Source organism: Hemiscyllium ocellatum, chromosome 25 (genome assembly GCF_020745735.1).
Source record: "Hemiscyllium ocellatum isolate sHemOce1 chromosome 25, sHemOce1.pat.X.cur, whole genome shotgun sequence".
In the NCBI taxonomy this organism is placed as follows: domain Eukaryota; kingdom Metazoa; phylum Chordata; class Chondrichthyes; order Orectolobiformes; family Hemiscylliidae; genus Hemiscyllium; species Hemiscyllium ocellatum.
In genome coordinates, this window is record NC_083425.1 from 57,618,071 (window position 1) to 57,640,255 (window position 22,185).

The 22,185-nt window shown below is 43.9% G+C and overlaps 1 protein-coding gene across 1 annotated transcript in view; it reads right to left on the minus strand.

Moving 5' to 3' along the window:
• The window catches only part of xylt2 (xylosyltransferase II), a 191,530-nt gene that overhangs the window by 115,476 nt on the left and 53,869 nt on the right, over positions 1–22,185 (minus strand). Inside the window, exons 2-3 of the mRNA XM_060844395.1 lie at positions 20,744–21,218; positions 9,962–10,137 (exon numbers count right to left, since the gene is read on the minus strand). Coding sequence (XP_060700378.1) covers positions 9,962–10,137; positions 20,744–21,218 — 651 coding nt within the window. The remainder of the gene's footprint in view (positions 1–9,961; positions 10,138–20,743; positions 21,219–22,185) is intronic.

Genomic DNA, 22,185 nt, shown 5'->3' on the forward strand with positions numbered 1-22,185 from the left:
AACAGTTTCCTCATTTCCCCTTCCCCCACCTCACCCTCGTTCCAAACTTCCAGCTCAGCACTGTCCCCATGACTTATCCTACCTGCCTATCTCCTTTTCCACCTATCCACTCCACCCTCTCCTCCCTGACCTATCACCTTCATCCCCTCCCCCACTCACCTATTGTACTCTATGCTACTTTCTCCCCACCCCCACCCCCCTCTAGCTTATCTCTCCACGCTTCAGGCTCTCAGCCTTTATACCTGACGAAGGGCTTTTGACCGAAACGTCGATTTCGCTGCTCCTTGGATGCTGCCTGAACTGCTGTGTTCTTCCGGCAGAATCCAGAATCTGGTTTCCAGCATCTGCAGTCATTGTTTTTACCTGGTAAATTTGCGGACAACACTAAGGTCGGTGGAGTTGTAGATAGTGACGAAAGATGTAGTAGGTTGCAGAAAGACATAGATAGGATACAGAGCTGGGTTGAGAGGTGGCAAATGGAGTTTAATGTGGACAAGTGTGAGGTGATACACTTTGGATAGAGTAATCGAAATGCAAAGGCTAATGGTAAGATTCTTGGGAGTGTAGATGAACAAAGAAATCTTGGTGTCCATGTACACAGATCCCTGAAAGTTGCCACCCAGATCGACAGGGTTGTGAAGAAGGCATACAGTGTTTTGGCCTTTATTAATAGAGGAATTGAGTTCTGGAACCAGGAGGTTATGCTGCAGCTGTACAAAGCTCTGGTACAGCCACACTTGGAATATTGTGTACAGTTCTGGTCACAGCATTATAAGGAGGATGTGGAAGCTTTGGAAGGGTGCAAAGGAGATTTACTAGGATGCTGCCTGGTGTGTAAGGAATGTCTTACGAGGAGAGGCTGAGAGCCTTGAGACTGTTCTCGTTAGAGAGAACGTTAAGAGGCGACTTAATAGAGACATATAAGATAATCAGAGGGTTAGATAGGGTGGACAGGGCGAGCCTTTTTCCAAGTATGGGGACGACAAACACGAAGGGACACAACTTTAAAGTGAGGGAAGATAGGTATAAGACAGGTGTCAGAGATAGTTTCTTTACTCAAACAGTAGTAGATTTGTCAAGTTTAAGTGCATTTAAGTCGTCATTGGACAGGCATATGGACATACATGGAATAACGTAGGTGGGATGGGCTTCAGATTGGTATGACAGGGCGACGCAACATCGAGGGCTGAAGGGCCTTCACTGTGCTGTAATGTTCTATATTCTAAAGGCATGGACGAAGTACCATGTAAAAGACTCATTTGGAAAATGGACGCACATGTATTTAAGAGACATTGATAACTTGGATACAAATTTTCTGGAGGCTTGGAATCCAAAAAGCATGAATGAACAAATGTTGTAGTGATTGCAAAGTGGAATCCTATGGAGTATGTGTGCTTTGGTTCATTTACATATACAAACGTAGAGCATCGACTTCAGGATAAGAATTTATGTTCCAAACTTGTGGACGTATATCAGAATGTAGCAAATTTACAGTGAACAAGAATGTAGCAAATTTAGGAGAGCCCTACTGGTGAAATGATAATGAAAAGCAAATTGAAGAAGAAATACCTACATTTATATGGAGTATTTTCATGATTATCAGATGCCTCAAAGCACTCTGCAGTCAATTAATTACTTTTGAACTGTAGTTGCTGTTGTAGCCATTTGCAATCAACAAATTCCCACAAACAGCAAGGCAATAACAGCCAGATAAAGAGTATTTTTTGATATGTCAAGTGAGGGACAAGTACTGGCCAGGATACTGGGAAGAACTGCCCGTTCTATTTAAAATAGAATCATGAAATCTTCCAAATTCATCTGAGCTGACACGAAAGCATCATTATTTTTCTACTTGCCCATGCTTTTCTAGCTAGGCCTGCATTTATTATCCATCGCTAACAACCCTGGAAAAGTAGTGGTGAGCTGCTTTTCAAGCATCTGCAGTTCGCGGGTTGTAGGGGCACTCACAATGTTATTACAGAGGACATTTCAGGATTCTAACACACTGACAGTGAAAATGTGGAGGTGGCAGTGTTGGACTGGGGTGGACAAAATTAAAAATCATGCAACACCAGGTTATAGTCCAACAGGTTTATTTGAAAGTACTAGCTTTCAGAGCACTGCTCCTTCATCAGGTATATAGTTAACTGATGAAGGAGCAGCGCTCTGAAAGCTAGTACTTCCAAATAAACCTGTTGAACTATGCCCTGGTGTTGTGTGATCTTTAATTAGTGACAGTGAAGACACTGTAATATAGTTCCAAGACAGGATGGTTTCTGGCTTGGAGGGGAACCTGCATGTAATGATGTAATGGTGATGGAGGTTATTGGGTTTGGAAGGTGTTGTCAAAAGATCCATGGTGAGTGACGACAGTGCATCTCTTACAATCGTATATACGACTGACACTGTGTGCACGGTTGATGAAAAAGAGACTGAAAAGGAACAGCTGCATTTATATACAGCACTTACATGATTACTGTAAGTCTCAGTATTTTACAGCCAATTAATTACTTTTGAAGAGTAATAACTGCATTGATGAAGGGAGTGAATGTTGAAGATGATAGACAAATAGGATACTGCTTCATCCTGCATGGTTTCAAACTTCTTGAATGTGGTTGGAGGTTAGAAGAGAATATTCTAGCACACTTCTAACTTTTGCTGTGCACATCATGGACAGGCATTAGGATGACAGGAACCCAATTGCTCACGATAGAATACCTTGTCTCTGACCTGCTCTTGCTGCCAAAAAATTATTGCTTCTAGTCAATACTGGAGGATTCTGCAATTGCACATCAAGAGGAGATGGTTACATTCATTCTTAAAAAGGACATTGCCATGTCCTGGGCTCCCCCTTCACTGGAGACTGAGGTACTTGTGCAGTCTCATCACGTGTGCACCACTATTTATGACTGGATATGGCAGCACTGCAGAGCTTAGATCTGATCCACAGTTGCAAAGTTACTCAGCCGTGTCTACTCCATTTTCCTGGAGTTGGCACGTGATTAGTACTGCGCTGCAGCTTCATCAGGTTAACATCTAACGTGTGGCATGCCTGGTGCATCACCTGACATGACAATGATAGCATGTGGGTAGGCTAGGCCATGAGGGTGCAGATTGTGTTTGAATACATATCTGCTGCTGATGGCCCATAGTGCTTCATGGATGTCCAGTCTAGAGGTGCTATGATCTGTCCAAAGTCTGACATATTTAACATGGTTAAAAATCACACATCACCAAGTTATAGTCCAACAGGTTTATTTGGAAGTACTAGCTTTCGGAGCACCGCTCCTTCATCAGGTGGTTTTGGAGGTTAAAATCATGTTCACAGAATCACACATATATACGACACGTCCCCCACATATCCCACTGTCACCATTCCCGGCCCCCAGAACCCTGAAGGGAACACCACCCCTGCTCATGACTCTACCCCCATTCCCACCACCATCACACCCACTCCAGTTACTGGCTCCAACCCCACTCCCAGCTCCACACCCATACCAGATTCCAGCTCCCAGCCCTGCCAAGTTTTCGCCATCCCTCCAGACCTCCCCCTCACTGAGGATGAACGATCAATCCTCAGCAAAGGACTCACCTTCATCCCCCTCCGTCCACGCATCAATGAATTTACAACACGCCGTGACGTCGAACAATTCTTCCGTCACCTCCACCTGAGCTTATTTTCACAATCAGGACTCCCGCCCACCTTCTGAGGACCCCTTTGCCCACCTCCAACACACTACATCGACCTGGACACCCCGCGCTGCCCTATTACATGTCCTCGACCTCTTCATTTCCAACTGCCGCCAGGACATTAACCGCCTCAACCTGTCTACCCCCTTCCCCTACTCCAACCTCTCACCCTCACAACGCGCAGCCCTCCAATCCCTCTGCTCCAATCCCAACCTCACCATCAAGCCAGCAGATAAAGGGGGCGCAGTGGTAGTCTGGCACACTGACTTCTACACCGCTGAAGCCCAAACGCCAACTCGAGGACACCTCTTCCTTCCGCCCCCTCAAGCATGACCCCACCCCCCATCACCAAACCATCATCTCCCAGACCATTCAGAAACTCATCACCTCAGGAGATCTCCCATCCACAGCTTCCAATCTCATACTCCATGAACCCCGCACTGCCCGGTTCTACCTCCTTCCCAAAATCCACAAGTCTGACCACCCTGGCCGACCCATTGTCTCAGCATGCTCCTGCCCCACTGAACTCATTCCTTCCTACCTCGACACTGTCCTATCCCCCCTAGTCCAGGAACTCCCCACATATGTTCAAGGCACCACCCACGCCTTCTACCTCCTCCAAGACTTCCGTTTCCCCAGCCCACAATGCCTCATTTTCACCATGGATATCCAATCCCTCTACACCTCCATCCGACATGACCAGGGCCTCCAAGCCCTCCGTTTTTTCCTCTCCCGACATCCCCAACTGTACCCTTCCACCGACACACTCATTTGTTTGGCCGAACTGGTCCTCCCCCTTAACAATTTCTCCTTCGAATCCTCCCATTCGTCCAGACCAAAGAGGTAGCCATGGGCACACGTGTGGGCCCCAGCTATGCCTGTCTCTTTGTTGGCTACGTAGAACAGTTGATCTTCCGTAATTACACTGGCACCACTCCCCACCTCTTCCATTGCAACACTGATGACTGCATTGGTGCCACCTTGTACTCCCGTGAGGAGGTTGAGCAATTCATCAACTTCACCAACACATTCCACCCTGACCTTAGATTTACCTGGACCATCTCTGACACCTCCCACCCCGGCGGCACGGTGGCACAGTGGTTAGCACTGCTGCCTCACAGCGCCTGAGACCCGGGTTCAATTCCCGACTCAGGCGACTGACTGTGTGGAGTTTGCACGTTCTCCCCGTGTCTGCGTGGGTTTCCTCCGGGTGCTCCGGTTTCCTCCCACAGTCCAAAGATGTGCGGGTCAGGTGAATTGGCTATGCTAAATTGCCCATAGTGTTAGGTAAGGGGTAAATGTAGGGGAATGGGTGGGTTTCGCTTCGGCGGGTCGGTGTGGACTTGTTGGGCCGAAGGGCCTGTTTCCACACTGTAAATCTAATCTAATCTAATCTCTCCAAATCCATTAATGATGACCGACTTGACACTGACATTTTTTACAAACCCACCGACTCCCACAGCTACCTGGATTACACCTTTTCCCACCCTACCTCTTGCAAAAATGCCATCCCGTATTTCCAATTCCTCCGCCTCCACCGTATCTGCTCCCAGGAGGACCAGTTCCACCACAGAACACACCAGATGGCCTCTTTCTTTCGAGACCACAATTTCCCTTGCCATGTGGTTAAAGATGCCCTCCAACGCATCTCGTCCACATCCCGCACCTCTGCCCTCAGACCCCGCCCCTCCAACCGTAACAAGGACAGAATGCCCCTGGTGCTCACCTTCCACCCTACCAACCTTCGTATAAACCAAATCATCTGCCGACATTTCCGCCACCTCCAAAAAGACCCCACCACCGGGGATATATTTCCCTCCCCACCCTTTCCCGCCTTCCGCAAAGATAGTTCCCTCCGTGACTACCTGGTCAGGTCCACTCCCCCCTACAATCCACCCTCCCATCCTGGCACCTTCCCCTGCCACCGCAGGTACTGTAAAACCTGTGTCCACACCTCCTCCCTCACCTCCATCTAAGGCCCTAAAGGAGCCTTCCACATCATCAAAGTTTTACCTGCACACCCACTAATATCATTTATTGTATCCGTTGCTCCCGATGTGGTCACCTCTACATTGGGGAGACTGGACGCCTCCTAGCAGTGCGGTTTAGGGAACATCTTCGGGACACCCGCACCAATCAACCACACCGTTCCGTGGCCCAACATTTCACATTTCAACTCCCCCTCCCACTCTGCCGAGGACATGGAGGTCCTGGGCCTCCTTCACCGCCGCTCCCTCACCACCAGATGCCTGCAAGAAGAACGTCTCACCTCCCGCCTCGCAACACTTCAACCCCAGGGCATCAATGCGGACTTCAACAGTTTCCTCATTTCCCCTTCCCCCACCTCACCCTAATTCTAAACTTCCAGCTCAGCACTGTCCCCATGACTTATCCTACCTGCCTATCTTCTTTTCCACCTATCCAGTCCACCCTCCTCCCTGACCTATCACCTTCATCCCCTCCCCCACTCACCTACTTACACTACTTTCTCCCCACCCCCACCCTCTAGCTTATCTCTCCATGTTTCAGGCACACTGTCTTTATTCCTGATGAAGGGCTTTTGCCCAAAACGTCGATTTTACTGCTCCTCAGATGCTGCCTGAACTGCTGTGCCCTTCCAGCACCACTAATCCAGAATATATACATACACACTATCACATACACTCATACCCACACACTCACACTCACATGCACACTCAATTTGTCGCTCCTACATGCGCACACATATAACCTTATAGGGTGAATTTGTTTTTGCACAATTACATTTTATTTTGCTCAAAAACTGCAGAAATCCATGTAAAACTCTAAAATTTTTCAGAGAGTTTGACAGCCTGACATAGCAGAGAGACACACAGACTTCACACCTATTGTTTAAAAAGCTGAGCTATCTTCAGAACATAATTTAAAGTAGTTCTGGGATTTACATATCAAAGAACAGAAACCAGCATATCCCATTATAAAAAATGAAAGTTTTAATCTAAGATTGTTTACTCTATCACATCTCTTTGACAGTGGCTATAAATTCTGTGAGCATTATCTTAAGCTCCACAAGGAGCAGCACTCTAAAAGCTATTGCTTCCAAATAAACCTGTTGCACTATAACGTGGTGTTGTGTGATTTTTAACTTTGTCCACCCCAGTCCAACACTGGCTCCTCCACATCACACTTACCATGGTGGAAGTACTCACAATATGATCAGAGATCTATTCAATGTGAAATCAGAACTTTATCCCCACAAAGGCTATGTAGAGGTCACTTCTACTGATGCTTTGGTGAGTACAAGGTCAATTCTGTTTTCATGATTTGGAGATGCCGGTGTTGGACTGGGGTGTACAAAGTTAAAAATCACACAACACCAGGCTATAATCCAACAGGTTTAATTGGAAGCACGCTAGCTTTCAGAGCGACGCTCCTTCATCAGGTGACTGTGGAGGGCTCGATCGTAACACAGAATTTATAGCAAAAATTTGCAGTGTGATGTAACTAAAATTATACATTGAAAAATTGATTGTCTGTTAAACCTTTCATCTGTTAGAATACAGTGATAGTTTCACTTCTTTCATATGTAAATCATAAAACCCTTCTTTTTAAAGTTGCATTCTCGGGTTAGCTGCTAACAATGGTGATAGCTAGACAACATATTCATTAACAGATGAAAGGCTTAACAGTCAATCAATTTTTCAATGTATAATTTCAGTTACATCACACTGCAAATTTTTGCTATAAATTCTGTGTTACGATCGAGTACTCCACTATCACATGTGGAAGCTTTAGAACGAGTGCAGAGGAGGTTTACCAGGATGTTGCCTGGAATGGTAGGAAAATCTTATGAGGAAAGGCTGAGGCACTTGGGGCTGTTCTCATTGGAGAAGAGAAGGTTTAGGGGAGATCTGATAGAAGTGTATAAGATGATTAGGGGTTTAGATAGGGTAGATACTAAGAACCTTTTACCGCTAATGGAGTCAGGTGTTACTAGGGGACATAGCTTTAAATTAAGGGGTGGTAGGTATAGGACAGATGTTAGGGGTAGATTCTTCACACAGCGGGTTGTGAGTTCATGGAATGCCCTGCCCGTATCAGTGGTGAACTCTCCTTCTTTATGGTCATTTAAGCGGGCATTGGATAGGCATTTGGAAGTTATTGGGCTAGTATAGGTTAGGTAGGATTCGGTCGGCGCAACATCGAGGGCCGAAGGGCCTGTACTGCGCTGTATCCTTCTATGTTCTATGTTCTATGAAGGAGCGTCGCTCCGAAAGCTAGCGTGCTTCCAATTAAACCTGTTGGACTATAACCTGGTGTTGTGTGATTTTTAATGTTGTTTTCCTGTTTCTCAGTTCTCTCATCACCCACCACAGGCCCTATCTCTTTAGGACTCAGCTAGCTTGGTCAGCAATACATCCAATAAGCTATTCTCGATGATGGACATTCAAGTCCAGAGCACACACGAGCCTTTGTCACCCTCAGTGCTCCCTCCGAGTGGTGTCCCCTACACGTGGAGAAGCGCTCATTACTGGATTTTGTGCGCACGCGCGCGATGGCAGACATATTTGGCAATCTCATGGCAGTTTCCTTGCATATGGTTGACTTAATGACATGAGACTTTATAAGATCCTGAAGAAATATTGAAGACTCCCAAGACAACAACTTCCTATGTTATCTAGTGACCATCTTGTTTGCAATAATGCCAATAAAGTACAGTTCCATGAGTGTGACTGAGACAGGCCATTGTTTGACTGGTCTCTGGGACAGCTCTCTCCATTTTAACACATCCCTAGATGTTGGGAAGGAGGATTTTGCAGGGTTGACAGGGTTGGATTTACTGTCCTTTTTTCTAGTGCCTAGGTAAATGCCAGGTGGTCTGCCCAGTTTTATTCAATTGGTTAGAATCCGGAGTGGTTGACACAACTGACTGGCATAGTCAGCTGCTTCAGAGAGCAGTTCAGAGTCGATTAGATAGTTGTGAGTCTGACAGAATCAAAATGTCACACATCGACAGCACAGAAAAACATCCTGCCACCTACCATGTCCGTGCTGGTCAAAAAACACCAATTAACCATTCTAATCCCATTTTCTAGCACATGGCCTTGTGTGCCCTGGCATCATGTGTACATCTAAATACTTCTTCAATGATATGAGTGCTTCTGCCTCTACTACCCTCCAAGACAGTGAGTTCCAAATTCCTACTACCCTCTGGTTGACAAGATTTTTCAGCACATCTCCTCTAAACCTTCTGCCCTTATCTGAAATCTATGCCCCCTAGTCATTGATCCCTCCATCAAGGAGAAAAGTGTCTTCCTATCTACCGTATCTATGCCCACCATAATTTTATACATCTCAAAATCATGTCCCCTCTCAATCTCCTGGGCTCTAAGGAAAACATCCTCACACTGCCCAATTTCTCTTCATAACTGAAAATCTCTAACCCAGATAATAGACTGGCAAATCTCCTCTGCACTCTCCCCAGTGGTATTATATCCTTCTGATAATATTGATTTCAGAATTTCAACACTCCAGCTGTGGCCTAGCATAACCTCCCTGCTCTTAAACTCTATGCCTCGGAGAATAAAGGGCAAGTATACCGTATGGTTTCTTAACCACTTTTATCCACCTGTCCTGACACTTTAAGGGACATGCCCACTAAGGTCCCTCTGATCACATCTGATCACCAGTGCCTCCCAGGGTCATATCATCCAACATAGAACACAGAACAGTATGACACAAGAACGGGCCCAGTTTTTTCAAGGAGAATTCCAGATCATCACCATTGTGAAGGGTATGTAGGTTAGTTTGATTTTAGAGTAGGATAAAAGGTCAGCACAATATGAAGGGCCAAAGGGCCTGTACTGTGCTATACTGTTTCATGTTCTATGTTCGAAAATACTTCCTGAATTCATTCCTGATTGATCTAGCTCTAATTTCAAGTTTGTGTGTCACGCCACTCTGGAGACTTTTTCTCCCAATTTCTTTGGTATTTTAAACACTGTTATGAGTTCAACCATCTAAATTCAGAAAATGTCGAGCCTAGTCTGTTTTCATTTTAGTAAACCAGTAGTAACTCCCTTCCTAGTTCATTATTCCTTGGGCTTGATGCCCCTTTGCACCAATTTCGCCTTGCATTATGCTCGTCCTTTCTAACTTGTATCCAGATTTGTAACCACGTCAGTACTGTTTAACATTTGTCCAAACTATGCAATAGGTGAATGGTCTTTTCAGTTTGAAAACAACCAGTGATCAGGGCATTTGTGAATATTAGTAATGCAGGAGCACCAACCTTGTCCACATGGATGTAATAAAAGTGGTACTGATGATAGATGGCTTTGATCAGCCGCTTGAGCTGCCTGAAGGCTCTACCATGAACGACGAGCATATATACAATTCTTACTGGGGTTTGGATTGATGCCACATCCACACTGCTGTCGTCCCACTGGATGTTGTTGTTAGGTTTCCCTACAAAAAAATACTTAAATTAGTACAATAATGACAGATGGAACTGAGTCTAAAGAAATCCTTCATAGGTTCCTTTCAATTCACTTCGCCCACAGTGAGGTTGAATCAATAATGATGATTGAGTTGAAAAGCAAGGAAGTTATGAAAAATTAGGTCTCAGGCGAGGAACAGTCCCCAATTCTGGGCACTGTTTTAGGAAAGACATGAAGGCCTCGGTGAAACTGGGGAGAGAATTTACTGCAGTAATGGGGGGGAGAAAACGAACAAAAAGCTTCAGTTACTCAGGCAAATTGCAGAAGCTGGAAATGTTCTTAGAGCACAGAATGCTAAAGGAAGATTTGATAAAAGCATTCAAAATTATAAGGCAGTTTCGTTCAGCTAACATAGGTCATAGAGGATTCAAGCAAATAAAATAATAATTTTTATCTTTCAATTGAATAAGAGTAATACAGTGAGTTGTGAGCTAGAATGTGATGCCTGAAGGTGTGGTGACCATTGATTTCAATAGTGACAATCAAGGGAACTGGATAGATACATCAAAATAAACCAAGAACAACACAGCAGAGGAACGGGTCCTTTGGCTATCTAAGCCTGCTCGGACATATTTTGCACTTCCTTACTGTCTTCACTTACAGGATCTGTATCCCTCTACCCTCTTCTCATATATGTATTCAGTCAAGCGCTTCTTGAATGTTGCTAATTGCTTCTGCTTCCACCACCATCTCTGGCAGCACATTCCAGGCACTCGCTACCGTTTGTGTGGAAAAAGTAGCCTTAAACATCTCTTTTAAACTCACCTCCCCCGACCCCATCTCTATTGCACCATGAACGTCTATCCCCTAGTAATTGACCATTCCATGCCTCACATTTTCCACTCTACTCATGCCATTCACAATCTTATAAACGTCTATCAAGTTGCCCCTCTGCCGCCTGAGTTCCAGTGAAAATAAACCCAGTCTATCCACCCTTTCTTCATAGCTAAAATCCCACATACCAGGCAATATCTTGGTAAACCCTGGCTGTACCCTCTCCAGAGTAGCCACTTCCTTCTGGTACTGTGGTGACCAGAACTGTACATAATATTCCAAGTGTGGCCTAACCAAAGTTATTAAGTGCAGCATAACTTGTCTATCCTTATACTCAATGCCTTTTCCAATGAAGGCAAGCCAGCCATTGCCTTTTTTTTAAACTACCTTACCTACCTGCTCTGCCATCTTCAATGACCTGTAGATCTGAACATCCAGATCCCTCTGCAAATCAATACTCCCAAGGGTTCTGCCATACACTGTATAATTTCTACCTGCACTTGACCTTCCAAAATGCATCCCCTCACATTTGTCTGGATTACACTCCATTTGCCATTTTTCTGTCCATGACTCCAACTGATCTATAACCTGCTGTGTCCTCTAACAATTCTCCTCACTATACACAACTCCACTAACCTATGTATCGTCTGAAAACTTACTAATTCGACCAGTCACATTTTCTTCCAAATCATCTTTGTAGCCCATGGACAGCAGAAGTCCTAGCACTGATCCCTGTAGAACACCACCAGTCACAACCCTCCATTCCGAAAAGCATCCTTCCACCACTACCCTCTGTCTCCTATGCCAGAACTTGCCAGCTCACCCCTGATACCATGCAACTTTACCTTCAGTTCCAGTCTGCCATGTGTAAGGCAATGAGAAAACAGCAGCCGTGTTCAGACTAATTGAATTTGAAAAATTATTTCAAATGCAGATGGGCATGGTTGGCATCATATTTATTGTCTATCCATAACTGCCCTTGAGAAGACGGTGCCCTCTTGAACTGCAGCAGTCCATGTAGTGGATGCAGTCAATAAAGTGTGGAGCTGAAGAAAGTAGCATCAGGGGAACAGGGGAGTTGACGTTTCAGGTGGGGACCTTTCATCAGGAAGGTTGATTCATCTGCTCCTCTGATGCTGCTTGACCTACTGTGCTTTTTACAGCTCCAAACTTTATCGACTCTGACTTTCTAGCATCTGTAGTTCTCACTATCTCCACGTGGTGTATGCATACTCAACACAGTTAGGGAAGGAACTGCAGCATGTTCACCCAGTGACAATGAAGGGACAGCAATAAAATTATTGGGCAGGAATGGTGTACCACTCGAAGATAAACTTGCAAATGGTGGTGTATCTGAATTAGGGAGTTGTGGATAATAAGAAAGGATATCAAAGAATGCAGCAGGATATAGTACAGTTTGATTATTGGACAGAAAAATGGCAGTTGGAGTTTAATCTGTAGAAGTCTGAGGTAATGCATTTTAGGAGGTCAACTGTGAGAGAAACATATGTTGTAAATGGCTAGACCCAAAGGAATATTGATACACAGAGGGATTGGAACATAGAACAATGCAGCACAGGAACACACCCTTCATCCCACAATGTTGCATCTAATTAAACTAATCTCTTCTGCCTTCCCTTGGTCCAGATCCACTTTTGGAATATCGTATGCAATTCTGATCTTCTTCCCATAGGAAAGATTAGATTAGATTAGATTAGATTACTTACAGGGTGGGAACAGGCCCTTCGGCCCAACAAGTCCACACCGACCCGCCGAAGCGTAATCCATCCAGACCCATTCCCCTACATTTACCCCTTCACCTAACACTACGGGCAATTTAGCATGGCCAATTCACCTTACCCACACATTTTTGGATTGTGGGAGGAAACCGGAGCACCCGGAGGAAACCCATGCAGACACGGGAAGAATGTGCAAACTCCACACAGTCAGTCGCCTGAGGCGGGAATTGAACCCGGGTCTCTGGCGTTATGAGGCAACAGTGGATGTTGTGAAACTTGAAAGGGTTCAGAAAAGATTTACAAGGATGTTGCCAGCGTTGGAGGATTTAAGCTACAGGGAGAGGCTGAATAGGCTGGGGATGTTTTCCACGGAGCGTCAGAGGCTGAGGGGTGACCTAATTAAAGGTTTATAAAATCATGAGGGGCATGGACAAGGTAAACAGACAAGGTCTTTTCCCTGGGGTGGGAGAGTTCAGAGCTAGATGGCATAGGTTTAGGTGAGAGGGGAGAGATTTAAAAGGGACCTAAAGGACAACTTTTTCACTCAGAAGGTGGTGCATGTATGGAATGAGCTGCCAGGGAGTGGTACAATTACAACATTTAAAAGGCATCTGGATGGTTATATGAATAGGAAGGGTTTAAGAGGGATATTAGCCAAGTGCTGGCAAATGGGACTAGATTAATATAGGATATCTGGTCAACATGCCTGAGTTAGACCGAGGGGTCTGTTTCTGTGCTGTGCATCTCTGTGACTCCCTTATTTTATCTGTCTCCACCATCATCCCTGGCAGCGTTATCCAGATACCTACCACTTTTTGTAAAAAAAAACACTTGCCCCTCACATTTCCTTTGAGCTTTCTCCATCCCACCTCAAATGCATGCCCCCTAGCATTCAACACGTCAATTCTGGGAAAAAAGATTCTGACTGTCAACCCTATCTATGCATCTCATAATTTTGTTGACTTTTATCAAGTTTCCCCTCAGCATTCGCTGCCCCAGAGAAAACACCCCAGTTTTTTTTTCTGAGCCTCTCCTTATAGTTCATGCCCATTATACAACACCAGGTTATAGTCCAAAAGGTTTATTTGAAATCACAAGCTTTCAGCGTGCTGCCCCATCACTAAAGAACAACGAAAATTACATCACACAAACGGGCCCTTCAGCCCTCCAAGCCTGCGCTGATCCAAATCCTGTATCCATATCCGTCAGCTATTTTCTAATGATTTGTTCCCCTCTGCTCACTGGCCATTCATGTATCTATCTAGACACATCTTAAATGATGCTGTTCTGCCCACCTCTACCACCTTCACTGGCACACATTCCAGGAACCCAGCACTCTCTGCGTAAAGAACTTTCCATGCGTGTTTCGTGACCCCTAGTAATCGAGTCCCCCGGTCTGAAAAAAGCTTCTTGCTATCCATCCTGTCTATACCTCTCAATCAGGTAGACCTCAATCAGGTCCCCTCCTCAACCTCTTATGAAAATAGTGGTCTTTCTAATGAAAATAATCCTAATCGACTCAACCTCTCTTCATAGCTCGCACCCTCTAGATCAGGCAACGTCCCAGTGAACCTCCTCTCCACCCCCTCCAAAGCATCCACATCCTTCTGATAATGTGGCGACCAGAACTGTATGCAGTATTCCAAATATGACCAAATCAAAGTCCTATACAACTGTAATATGACCTGCAAATTCTTGTACTCAATACCACGTCCAATGAAAGAAAGCATGCCGTACGCCTTCTCGACCACTCTATTAACCGGTGTTGCCACCTTCAGGATACAATGGACCTGAACACCCAGATCTCTCTGTACATCAGTTTTTCCCAGTGTTTTTCCATTCACCATATAGTTCACTCTTAAATTGGACCTTCCAAAATGCATCACCTCGCATTTGCCCAGATTGAACTCCATCTGCCATTTCTCTGCCCAACTCTCCAATCTATCTATATTCCTCTGCATTCCCTGACAATCCCCTTCATCATCTGCTATTCCACCAAACTTCGTATCATCTGAAAACTTGCTAATCAGACCACCCATACCATCCTCCAGATCATTTAAGTATGCCACAAACAAACAGCATGGATCCCTATGGAACACCACTGGTCACAGTTCTTCATTTAAGAAACTCTCTTCCACTACTACTCTGTCTCCTATTGCCCAGCCAGTTCTTTATCCATCTAGCTCGAACACCCTGGACCCCATGAAACTTCACTTTCTCCATCAGTCTGCCATGGGAACCTTATCAAATGCCGTACTTAAGTCCATGTATATGATATCCCGTCCTCCAAGTCGGTCTTCAAGATACACAACAACACAGACTGAGCAGAAACTGATAGCCAAGTTCCGGTCCCATGCAGATGTCCTCAACCATAATCTTGGGTTGATGTCGTGTTACATGTAACCCCATCATACTGTTCTGTATAAAATCTTCTTTGGTGTTCTGTTTTGACACCATCACCTTGATTTCTTGTTACTATCTCTCTATCTTAATTAGTTTGCACAGTTTTGGATTACTTGTTATTTTGGTTAGACCCTCACCATGCAACTCATTATACCTAATACGTTATTCCAGCCATTTGGTTTGTCTCGAGCACTATTCTATTTTTGATTTTTAGTTAGTAATAATTGGATCACAGGTCATCCCTTCACTTGCTGTTCAGTTGTTGACACTTTACTCACACCAATACACAGTTCTGACCACCTGCAAAGACTTGTTATTCAACCTGTCGATACTCCACTCACACTATTCTTAATTACCTGTAATGATCTTGCCATTATCTCTCTGCAAATAAATTCTGTGCCTTCCCTCCACTTCATTTGACGAAGGAGCAGAGCTCCGAACACCAGTTTGATGATAACTTGGTGTCATGTGACTTCTGACTTGTCCATATTTGTACAGATCAAAACATCATCTGCCATTTCTCTGTCCAATTTTCCAACTGTTTTATACCCTGCTGCATCCTTTGATATCCACAACTCCATGTCATCTGCAAACTTACTAATCAGACTATGAATGCATGTATATATAGAGACAAAAAGAGAAGTGAATCCCTTTGGCCCTCCAAGCCTGTGCCAATCATACACTAACTAAACTAAAACACAAACCTCCTGTCCTTATTCGGTCCATATCTCCCTATTCATGTAACCATGCAGGTGTCTCTTAAATACCACCACAATGCCGCTTTCACCACCTCTTCTAGCAGTGCATTCCAGGTTCCTATCACTATGCATGAAAAGCCTCCCTCGCACATCTGCCTTCAAGTTTCCCCCTCTCACCTTGAACCTGTGTCCCCTTGTAATTGAAACTTCAACTCTGCAGAAAAGCAGAGTTTTCCAACTATCCACACTATCTACGCCTCTCATAACTTTGTAGCCCTCTGTCATGTCTCCTCTCAGCAACTGTCTTTCCAGTGAAAACAGTCCTAGAAAAAAGTTGATTTTGAAACACAAACAAAAACAAGTACTGTTATTAAGAGGAACAAAACAGTTACTGCTGTGAGAAACAAAGCACTGTTTTAACAACCAAAAATGGTGCTAGGCAGAGTTCAGTGTCTGTTCGAAAGGAAAGGGACAGAACAGACGGGACTGTTAAAAATCTAAACCTAATTGAAATGGAAAAAAACTGCAGAAAGTTAAAATACAGAAAGACTTGCTTGTGCATGAAATACAGAAAGCTACCATGCAGGTTCAAAAGCTTAATAGAATGCTGGCAGCTATTTCAATGGGGTTGAACTGTAAGAGTCAAAAAGTCTTACTGCAAGAGTACAAGGTGCTGGTGAGACCACATCTGTACTGTTGAGGAAAGTTCTGGTCCCCTTATTTAAGGAAAGATATTTCATTGGAGGCAGCTCAGCAAAGTTTCACTAGGGTGGAAAGCCAGGAGCACTCAACTCCAAACCTCTAGACAAGACAGATGAACTCAAGAGGCTGTCCTGAATTTCAAGACAACATTTGAATGAGATTAACATTGAGGAGCGCCAGCAAAACTGAAGTCGATGGGTATCAGGGGTAAGTCTTTGGTGGTTGGAGTCATACTTAGAAGAAAGGAGGCTGGATGCATTTGTTGGAATTGGACCATCTCAGGAGTGACTCAATGTAACTTCCGAGCCCAACCATCTTCAGATGCTTCATCACTGACTTTCCCTCTCTCATAAGGTCAGAAGTGGGGATATTCACTGATGATTGAACAATGTTTACAACCATTCATGAAGCAGCCTGTCCCCATATGCTACAACATTTGGACAGCATCTAAGCTTGAGTTGCTGACAAGTAATAAGCAACATTCACACCTCACAAGTGCCAGACAATCACCATCTCCATTAAGAAAGAAGCTGTTTACATTCAATGGCATTACCATCACTAAATCCACCACTGTTAGTATCCTGGGGAATTACTATTGAACAGATCTGGGTCAGCCATATAAATACTGTGACTACAAGAGCAGGTCGGAGGCTCAGAATTCTGCAGCAGTACCAGTAACCATGGCCATCTACTAGAAACAAGTTGGGACTGTGTTGTAATATTCGCTACTTGCCTGGTTACGGGCAGCTTCAACTTTGCTTAAGAAGCTTGACACCACCCAGAACAAAGAAGTCTGCTTCATTGTCACTACATCCACCATTTTGAAACTTGCACTAATGGGGACAATGTGTTCCATTGGAGAGATGCATTGCAATAATTCGCCAAAGCTCCTCTAACAGGAACTTCCAAATTCGAGTTTGCACATTCTCCCCATGTCCGCATGGGTTTCCTCTGGGTGTTCTGGTTTTCTCATTTTTTCATAGGGTGCTTAGGCTTACATTTACTGTCCATCATAATTGCCTTTGAGAAGCTGGTGGCAGTGAGCTACTTTGTTTAATACCTGTAGCTTTTCGGTGAAGACGTCCACCGTGCTGTTACAAAAGATGCGCAGTTTAGGTGGATGGCCATACTAAATTGCCCATAGTGTCCAAGATTGTGTAGGTTGGATGGGTTATCCATGGAAATGCAGGGTTACAGTGATAGGTCATGAGATAGGTCTGGGAGGGCTGCTCTTTGGAGGATCAGTGTGGACTTTGAGGCATAGAGTCATAGAAAAGTACAGCACAGAAACAGACCATGCCAACCAGATATCCCAACCCAAATCTGGTCCCACTTGCCAGCACCCGGACCATATCCCTCCAAACCCTTCCTATTCATATACCCATCCAGATACCTTTTAAATGTTGCAATTGTACTAGACCCCACCATTTCCTCTGGCAGCTCATTCCATACACGTACCACTCTCTGTGTGAAAAAGTTGCCCCTTAGGTCTCTTTTATATCATTCCCCTTTCACCCTAAATACTCTTCAATATGATCATAGTTGATCATTAAACTCAGTACCCTGCTCCTACTTTTTTTCTAAACCCTTTGATTCTATTAGACCTAAAATTATATCTAATTACTTCTTAAAAACATGAAATGTTTTGGCCTCATCTGCCTTCAATGGCAAACAATTCTACTGGCTCACGAGTCTCTGGGTGAAGAAATTTCTCCTTAGCTAAGTCCTAAATGGTCTACCCCACATTCTTAGACTGTGACACCAAATTCTAGATTCCCTGGTCATCAAGAATATCCTTCCTAAATTCATTTTTTTAAAATTCATTTGTGGGACTTGGACTTGGTTGGCTGGCCAGCATTGATAGCCCATCCCTATTCGTCCATGAGAAGGTGGTGGTGAGTTGCCTTCTTGAATTGTTGCAGTCCACTTGTGGGTTAACCCACAATGCTGATAGGGAGGGAATTCCAGGATTTTGGCTCAACGACTGTGAACAAATGGCAGCATATCTCCAAGTCAGGGTGGTGAGTGACTTGGAGGTGAACTTGCAGGTGGTGGTGTTCCTTGTTCTTCTAGATTGAAGTGGTCGTGGATTTAGAAGCTGCTAAGGATCTTTGGTGAATTTCTGCCATGCATCTTATAGATAATACACACTGTTGCTACTGAGCACCAATGGTGGCAGGATTGAATATTTGTAGATGTGGTGCCAATCAACAGGTTGTTTTGTCCTGGATAGTGTCAAGCTTCTTGAGTGTTGTTGGAGCTGCACCCAACCATGCAAGTGGGTAGTAGTCCATCACAATCCTGACTTGTAGATGGTGGGTAGATTTTGGGGTGTCAGGAGGGGAGTTGCTTGCCGCAGTATCCCTAGTCTCTGACCTGTTCCTGTAGCCACTATGTTTTTGTGGTGAGTCCAGTTGAGTTTCTGGTCAATGCTAACCCCAAGGATATTGACAGTGGGGGATTCAATGATGGCAATACCGTTGAATGTCAAGGGGCTGTGAAATTCAACTGTATGGTCCTTTTTGAGTTTTATATGCTTATATGAGCAACCTTTATTCTTCTAACCTCCAGTGAATATAGCCCAAACTAATCCAGTCTCTTTTCATACATCAATCCTGTCATCACAGGAATCTATCTGGTAAACTTTCGTTGCATTCCCTCCATAGCCAGAACATCCTGCCTCAGATAAAGAGGTCAAAACTGCACAAAATATTGCAAGTGTGGTCTCACCAAAGACCTGTAAAATTGCAAGACATCCCTGCTCCTATTCTCAAAACCTCTCACTACAAAGACCAACATACCATTTGGTTTCTTTACCACCCACCACACGTGCATGCTTACTATAGCAACTAGTGTTGCACCTTTCCCTTTCCCAATCTATCACCATTCAAATAATAGGTCCCCTGCCAGTTTCTGCCACCAAAGTGGATAATCTCACATTTATTCACATTATACTTCATGCATCTGCCTACTCTCAACTTGTCTAAATCAGAACAATAGCACCTTTGTAGCCTCCTCACAGTTCACCATCTCACCAAATTTTGTGTTATTTGCAAACTTAAATACATTGCATTTAGTTCCCTCATCTAAATAGTTAATAAGTATTGCAAATAGCTGAGGTCCAAGCATCATTCCTAGTCACAGAGATCCTGAGCATGGAAAAAGGCCCTTTGACCTATCACATCCACACTGGTCAGAAACAAACAACTAACGTGATTTTAGAGATTTGTAGCTCGGGTTGTGGATCAGGTTGCAAGTTTCCTCGCTGAGCTGACAGATTTGTTCTTAGACGTTTCGTCACCAGGCTAGGTCACATCAGTGAGCCTCTGATGATGCGCTGGTATTCGGTCCCACTTGCTATTTATGGGTCTTGGTCTGTGTGTGGGTGATATACTTCCAGTCCTTTTTCTGACGTTAACAAACATATCGATTTGGACCCCATTTACCAACCTCTCGGAAAAAGAACCGGAAGTGATATCACCCCCAACAACAAAGACACATAAATAGCAAGTGGGACAAAACGCCAGTGCTTCACTGGAAGCTCACTGATGATATTACCTAGCGTAGTAACAAAATGTCTGAGAACATATCTACCAGATCAGTGAGCAAATTTACAACCTGACAAACATCTAAGTCAGTCTAAAGATGTGCAGGTTAGGTGGATTGACCATGCTAAATTGCCCATAGTATCCAGAGATGTATAAGTTAGGAAATGCAAGATTAAGGGGTTATGGGAAGGGGGTAGATCTGGGTGGGATGCTCTTTGCACAGTCGGTGTAGAACTCAATGGGCCAAATGGCCTGCTTCTTCACTACAGGGATTCTATGAACTAGTCACAGGCAAGTAAGTTGAAAATGGCCAAGACCAATAAGAACTTTGATGTGGAATTGAGTTTTGAATGATACCAGGAAGAATACAGCTTACTTTCAATGGAGTTAGTAACTGTAACTACTAGAATTGTGATAAATCCAAGATAATTTAATTTCAAGATAATTATAATGTTTAAATTACTTAACAACCTCAATTTTTAATTAAATGAGTCTTGCAGCCGAAACTGGAAATATTTCACCTGGTCACTTTGGATACAAAGCCACATCAGGGGCTGCATGTCAATACATTCATAAAATAGAACGTGTTCCCATTCCACACCAGTAAAATTCATCATCTCAATGAACTCAAAATTTAACAGTAAAGATTTGGATGGAAAGAGCTTATACAATTTTGTAGAAGGAAGTTGAACATTATTGTTGCATTATACCTGAGAGATGACAAGAGCGAGGTATAGTGTGTGGCATCAGTCTCCCAACCTGGTGTAAACAGACAACATTTGCAATTTCTTGCTGGCACTGCTGAGTGCTCGCCCTGGCTAATGCAGACAAGGCATCCTTCCCCATGATGTCACAGTTGGGTGAGAAGCCATTGCTGGTGGATTGAGGAGCTCCTCCCACACTGCCGATGTCCCCATTCTTCAATTCCACTTTCACTTCACTGGTGTTTCTGCTGCTGAATGGATCATTTTGGATGGTATCACTGTAGTGGACTTTTGGAGGGATTCTGTGCCGTGCTGAAGGTTTGCGTCTCACTAAACTAGTCCTCAGTACGCTAGCAGTGCTACCCGGCTGCTCCCTACTTGCTCTCCATGGGCTCAACCGTCGGCTGGATCCCAGATGCCTTCCATCAGAACTGTCCACTTCATTGCTGTCTGGCAATTTGGTTCTCTTCTCCCTCCCCTTCTGTGAACAAAGAAAAAACCATGCCCATTATAAATCCAGTCAAAAATCCAGCAATAATTAAAAGGTTATCATTGTTGCTTTTGATCTTTAAGAGACTTCCATAAATCTGTCAATTGCTCACCCAGAATGCTCCATTCATTTTTTTCAGAATGATCACCACACAACCATTGCAAACCTATTCTTCATCTTAGCAATATTGAAATGCAAACATTTCACACTTTCCGTTTCACACACAAGCCCCAGAACTGTGAAACTCATTTCTCTCAGTCTACCCTTCTCACCTTAATCTTCAAAGTTAGTGCTAACTAAGCCAACATTCTGACATGCTTCCTCCTCTCAATCAACTTTTCATGTTCGGAATTTTACTGTGGTGAGCTTTGTCCATTCACAGTTTCTTAATTCAAAGACAATTCTTCAAAACTAAATTACAGAGGCCTTAAAGAGGCTTAATGTAAACAATCAATATCTCTGACTGTGATACCTGTCTTGTGACATCCTTTGATAGTTCCATTCCCGTGTGATCCCACGTTATAAGAAAACTGCGTTACAAGAAAATCACATAATAACAGCACCATTTAAACCAATGGAACCAGAATTACATTATAGCCAATACAGGTAAGGAAAGTTTGCATCCTGCAAATAATGGTTTAAATTCTTCAACTGCATTATAGCCAATTCGCGTTATAGCAGAATCGATTGTACAAGCACATAGGTGCCTGTCAATGTGTGACTGACCCCTAAAATGTTTGAAAGTTAAGGCTGAAAAATTGCAGGCTGCAATAAAATTATATAGCCAATCCTATAACAAATATTCCTTCTCAGGAATACACAAGAATGACTCAATAAGATGCTTAACAAACGCAAGAGCTTTAGTATTTTCTCAGTACAAGTTATGAGAAAACATTCTCACTTGCGAATAGCATTTTTTGGAAATGAACACAAATAAAGTTTTACAGCTGCACTTGAA